The sequence below is a fragment of the Vipera ursinii genome, assembly GCF_947247035.1.
Source record: "Vipera ursinii genome assembly, chromosome: 1".
In the NCBI taxonomy this organism is placed as follows: Eukaryota; Metazoa; Chordata; class Lepidosauria; order Squamata; family Viperidae; genus Vipera; species Vipera ursinii.
Window position 1 is genome coordinate 351,304,044 of NC_139512.1, and position 6,000 is coordinate 351,310,043.

Here is a 6,000-nt window from a genome sequence, read left to right on the forward strand (position 1 = left end):
CTTCCTTCCTTCCCTCCCTCCCTCTTTCCTTCCTTCCCTCCTTCATCTTTATGTTCTTTTTTCCATCTGTCACAAGTTCCTTCCTTCCTTCCTTCCCTCCCTCTCTCTTTCTTTCGCTTTCCCTCCCTCTTTCCCTCTCCTCAGCCACCAACTCAAGGTAGCAAACATACTCCCTTCCTCCTCCTCCTCCTCCTCTTTTCCTCACAACAACAACAGTGTGAGCTGTGTTGGGTTGAGAGAAAGTGATGGGCCCGAAGTCACCGAGCCGGCTTTCAGGCCTAAGGGAGACCTAGAACTCAGAGCCTCCTGGGTTCCAGTCCAGCACCTTCACCAGGACACCAAACGCTCTTCCCATTAAGAAGAGATGTCCTTTTCCCCCCGAAAATCTGAGGCATTCGCTTGAAATGCTTTCCAGGCCAAATCAGGCATATTCTTCATGGAACAAAGGCCTTGGCTGCAGAGGAGGCTTCGTTCAGCATAGATGGGCCTTCTCCTTCGAACGTAAACAGTCCATTCCTGCTCTGGCGCTTCCTTGCGTTCGTGTATGGAGTGCAGAGGGTTCGCCCAAAATGCTGCAGAATTGATCTGAATGTGCGTTTGGATTTATTTTGTTTTCAGGTGACCTGCCGTGCCATTGGAATTGGGGCTTATCTTGTCCGGCTGGGACAAAGGACAATCCAGGTGGAAAATTCGCATATAATCTTGACCGGTGCTGGAGCACTCAACAAAGTAAGCCTTTTTTTGTGTGTGGATCATGATTTTAAAACGGGGCTCTCCAAACTTGGCAGCTTTAAAGCTTGTGGACTTCAACACCCAGAATTCCTCGGCCAGTCATGGAGAGGCCCCTGTTGTACAATACAGATCGACAGTGGCGAAATTATCGGCCCACGCTCTGTCTGCTAAAGTTGTTTAGATTAGAACTCACAGCCTGGTGGTTGAAATCCTTATCTTCTTGCTGTTGAAATTACCTAGAGGAAAGGGGACTGACAACGGGCAACTCGCTTGACAGCTGCCTTGCTTAGCAACGGAAATTTTGGGGTCGTCTGTGGTCGTAAGTCGTAAGGGCTGCCTGTAGGACAGAAACACCCAACCAGTATATGAATATGGATGCCCACGTTAGAATTTTTGAAATATTGACTTTTGGTTTCAGGCTTCAGGTCCAGATTGCGAAAATATGTAAGAGCCCTTTTGCGTAAGAGCTGAAGGAACGCAGTGTTTTCTCTCTTGGTGGCAAGGACATATTCTTATTCCACTGGAAAAAGCTGCAGAAGGGCTTTGATATTCAGTTAGCACAACCATAAGGCTTCCTTTCCTGCTTTGGACAACTCTCAAAGAGGAATGTGTTGTGATTCAGGGTCAGCCTGTGGGTTCGGCAGTTGGGTCGGACGACTCAGAGGAGGAGGAGGGGGGTGTTGAAGACCTTGCTGAGGGGGTTGAAGATCTTGCTGATGAGAGCCCTCAGCCAGGCCCCTCCCACTTGGTCACCACGGAGACCCAGCTGTGTGAGCCTGACAGCGTGGATGAAGATGACCCACAGCTGGCCCTGTTCAAGGACGCCCGACGCAGGAGGCAGTCAATTAGGAGTAAACAGAGGAAGGCAATGGGGTTCCTCGGAAGGAGGCAGAGAGAAGCCACGCCCTGAACTCTATATAAGGGGAATGTGTGGGGAGGGCTGGTTTGCTGAAGGCAACCGCTTGGATAGTTCGTGTTTCTTAAAGCTCCTGTTTCTTGGTTCGTGTCTTGTTTGTTTTTTTAGCTATAAATATAAAAGAGGCGTAATTCCAGCCTCTTGCCCTTTGTAAAGGGGTTGTCCCTGCCTTTTCTGCAGGGCCGGTAGCAGGCTGGTACAGAACAGAATGAAAGCGAATCTACCTGTTCCCAGGATAATGTCTCGGGATCCAATCTGGGTAGGCCACGAGGACCAACGGTTAGTCTTCCGAGCTTTGAGACTCGTGCTGGATCCCCTCCTCTGGGAACTTCTCTCCCACCAGAAGGTGTGTTTTGGCCTGTCGTATTTATGGGGTGCCTGTTTGTGTGTGGCTTTTCAGTTGTTGATTGGGGTATTGGTTGGGGGGCGGTTAATCGACAACTAAAACGCTACACACATCCAGGCACCCCGTGAATACGTCGCACAGAACAACAGCCCGTCTTCCCCTATTCCGGAGAGAGAGGCGAGTCTCAAAACGTTCGGAAGACTTAAACCGTGGGTCCCGGTGACTGACCCAGATTGAATCCTGCAACTCTCGAAAGATGCACTTTCGGTGTCCACGCCCGTCCCTGTGGGTTCGCATATCCCAAGACTGGCGGAAAAGACACAAGAGGCAAATTGAAAAGCTTTCTCTTCCCTCTCCCCCCTAGCCCACCCACCCCCCCGCCGGTCCTCCTGCGAGCAGAATGGCCCATTGTGTGATCCAGATTCCTGCCTCTGTTTTATTTAGATCAATGCGCAATTCTCTCGGTGAGCCTGCTGGTTCTCCAGCCGCTGCTCCCGTAGAATAATGACCCCTCTCTAAGAGAAAAGCGAGACCGGCTTGCTGGCAGCCTGTGTGCAATATACCTGAATGAATTGTCCCCTGGGGATGAAAATGCCCCAACCTCCTAGCCATCCCACTTTAGGTTTTAAACAGGGTTGGAAGCAGGAGTCAAAGGCTACGGCTCTTAAATCACCACACCACCCAGGCAGCAGCTGTTTGAGATTTATGCTCAAGAGCCCAGTTCTTGTGCTGCAGAAGAGAGAAACAATTTGCCCTTGAATTACAGACGGAGGCAGAGAAGGGGGGGGGGGAGAGAGAGAGAGAGAGACGACAAGGGGAAGCAGGTGGCAGAGTGGGGGGCGATTCCACTTTTATTTTCTTTCTTTGGGTCGCAATCTGATTCTGGGGATTTGCAGCACAGCCACGACAAGAGATTGGAGGAGGAGGACGTTGTGACTATTGTGGCACCCTGGGCCAAAGGTTCAAGGAGACGGAGACCTTTCCTTTGATGCAAAGGGATCAGTGGCCAGAGTTAAGCAATGCACTTAGAAATAATGAAAATAGAGATGCATCAGCTTGGCCCCGGGCAGGTGGGGAGGGGCGAGTGGGGAAGATTGCTTGTGCAGGTTGCGTTTTTTAAGAATCGGAGTTTGGATGGTAGACAATTTGCTGAAGATTTGGGCAGCCCAAGGACCAGCTCAGCCAAAGATATTATTTTAGGTTTTTATGCTTTTGCCAGGAGGGATAAGCTGTGATTCGCGGGGAATCCAGCGTGTGGCTTTTATACTGGGATTCTCCACTGAAAAAGTGGCCAAAATCCTCGACTAACAACAGCTCGTTTAGTGACCGTTCAAAGTTACAACAGCACTGGAAAAAAGCGACCGATGAACGTTTTTCACACTTACAACTTTTGCAGCCTCCCCATGATCCTGTGATCAAAATTCAGACGCTTGGCAACTGACTCGTATTTATGGCGGTTTGCAGCATCCCGGGATCTTTTGATCACTTTTTGCAACCTTCGGACAAGCAAAGTCAACGCAGAAGTCAGATTTGCTTAATAACTGCGTTACTAACTTAACAACCACAGCGATTCACTTAGCAAACGTGGCAAGAAATATCGTAAAGCTCACTTAACAAATTGTCCCTTAACAACATAAATTTTGGGCTCAATTGTGGTCGTAGGTTGAGGACTGCCTGTATTTAATGACTGTTCAAAGTTACAATGGCACTGAAAAAAAGTGACTTTGACCAGTCGTCATGGTTACGACCATCACAACATCCTCATCAATGCATGATCACAATTCTGGCGCTTGGCAACCAGCCTGTATTTATGACGGTCGTAGCATCCCAGGGTCATGTGATCACTATTTGCGACCTTCCCCGCTGGCTTCCAACAAGCAAAATCAATAGGGGAAGTTGTATTTGCTTAACAATCTCCCAATTCACTTAGCAACTGCAGTGATTTGCTTAACAGCCAAGGCCAAAAAAAGATTATAAAATTGGGTCTGACTCACTTAGAGCCCTGGTGGCACAGTGGCTGAAGGGTAGTATTGCAGGCAAACTCTGCCCACAGCCTGGAGTTCGATCCTGACATGCTCAGGGTTGACTCAGCCTTCCATCCTTCTGTGATCAGTAAAATGAGGACCCAGATTGTTATGCAAATATGCAAATAATACTTCTAACATTGTAAAGTGCCCAGAGATTGCTATAAAGCTCTATGGCAGGAATGTCGAAGTCGCAACGTCACGTGACGTTGCACGATGTATCGTGACTTTTTCCCCATTGCCGGCATTGGGGTGGGCGTGGTTTTGGCGTGACGCATCCGGCCCGCTTTCTGGGAGTTCGACATGCCTGCTCTATGGGGTGGTATGTAAGGCTAAATGCTATTGCTATTTCTAACTGCCATGTTTAGTAATGGAAATTGCATGGGGTTGCAAGTTGAGGACCATCTGTATTCTCAGCCCGTGCTGGGACTAAAGGGACCAGGGCTACGTAGCATGAGAAATGTGACTCTATGGATAATACTCTATGGTAGTACCATAGAGTTCTGGCTATGGCAGGACCATAGAGTTCCAGCTATGGCCATAGAATGAGTGTTTGGTAGGCCAGCTATAGCCTCCACAATCAAGGTTTTTAGGTTGAAGCTCCAAAGCAGGAGTCCCCAAACTTGGCAACTTTGTGACTTGTGGACTTCAACTCACAAAATTATTGGCAGGGGAATTCTGGGAGTTGAAGTCCACAAGTCTTAAAGCGTCCTGCACTAGAGCCTCTTTCAATAAATTAAAAGTAAGTGGTTCCCCATCCCCAACCAAGAAGACTCAAGCACTCACACAAGTGCCTGCTTTTTTATCATACTTGTGTCCCTTAACGGGGTTTGTAGGGTTGTGCATGACAACAGTGGCCGTATTTGATAACATTGTCAACCAAGAAAAAAATAGCATGGGTTGAGTGGTACAGGTAGTCCTCGACTTACAACAGTTCGTTTAGTGACCGTTCAAAGTCACAATGTCACTGAAAAAAATGTGACTTCTGACCGTTATTCACATTTACGACTGTTGTGGCATCTCTCTAGTCACACGATCAAAATTCAGACGCTTGGCAACCGGCTCATATTTATGATGGTTGCAGCGTCTTGGGATCGTCGATCTCCTTTTGCGACTTTCTGACGGGCAAAGTCAGTGGGGGAGCCAGATTCCCTTCACAGCCGTGTTACCAACTTAACAAGTGCAGTGATTCGCTTAACAACTGTGGCAAGAAAAGTCGTAAGATGGAGCAAAACTCACTTAACCCCTGTTTCAATTGGCAACAGAAATTTTGGGCTGAATCGTGGTCGTAAATCAAGGACTACCTATATAAGTTTAGCAGGAAGACAAAAAAAGAACAAGAAAAAAATAGGTGAATTTAACAGGCTTGATTTGAATCACCGGGGGAACCTCATTATTTGCTTCTCAACCTGATATCAAAGCTGCAGAGTCATTATAATCCATTCCTGGTGAGATTTAGATAATGACCAGAAGGCTCTAATTGAAGTTATCACATGCTCCATAATTCACCCTCAGTATCACATCCACCTATGGGGATGTGAACTCAAGTATGGCTGGCTGGCTTTATTTATTTATCGACTCTTTACCCCTGTCAAATATTCCTGTCTTCCAGCCTCTTACATAAGTAGAAAACACAAGGAAAAAAGATATTCATAGTAATAGCCCCTGAATACTCCACCCTGCTCCATCCAAATAAAAAAACAAAATACGTACAACTCCATTTAAAGAATAAGCCTGAACTATTAATTTGGCAAGGGACGCGGTGGCTCAGTGGGTTAGGATGCTGAGCTTGTCGATCAGAAGATCGGCAATTTGGCAGGTCGAATCCCGAGTGCCGCGTAGCAGCATGAGCGCCTGTTACCCGTCCCAGCTTCTGCCAACCTAGCAGTTCGAAAGCACGTAAAAATGCAAGTAGAAAAATAGGGACCTCTACTACGGTGGGAAGGTAACAGCGTTCCGTGCGCCTTTGGTGTCTAGTCATG

The 6,000-nt window shown here is 47.7% G+C and overlaps 1 protein-coding gene across 3 annotated transcripts in view; it reads left to right on the forward strand.

Annotated features, from left to right (window-relative positions):
- ACACA (acetyl-CoA carboxylase alpha) overlaps nucleotides 1-6,000 on the forward strand; it is a 284,404-nt gene that overhangs the window by 200,668 nt on the left and 77,736 nt on the right. For all 3 annotated transcript variants that reach the window (XM_083379642.1, XM_083379643.1, XM_083379644.1), the window contains one exon: nucleotides 619-729. In XM_083379642.1, the coding sequence (XP_083235768.1) occupies nucleotides 619-729 (111 nt within the window). The remainder of the gene's footprint in view (nucleotides 1-618; nucleotides 730-6,000) is intronic.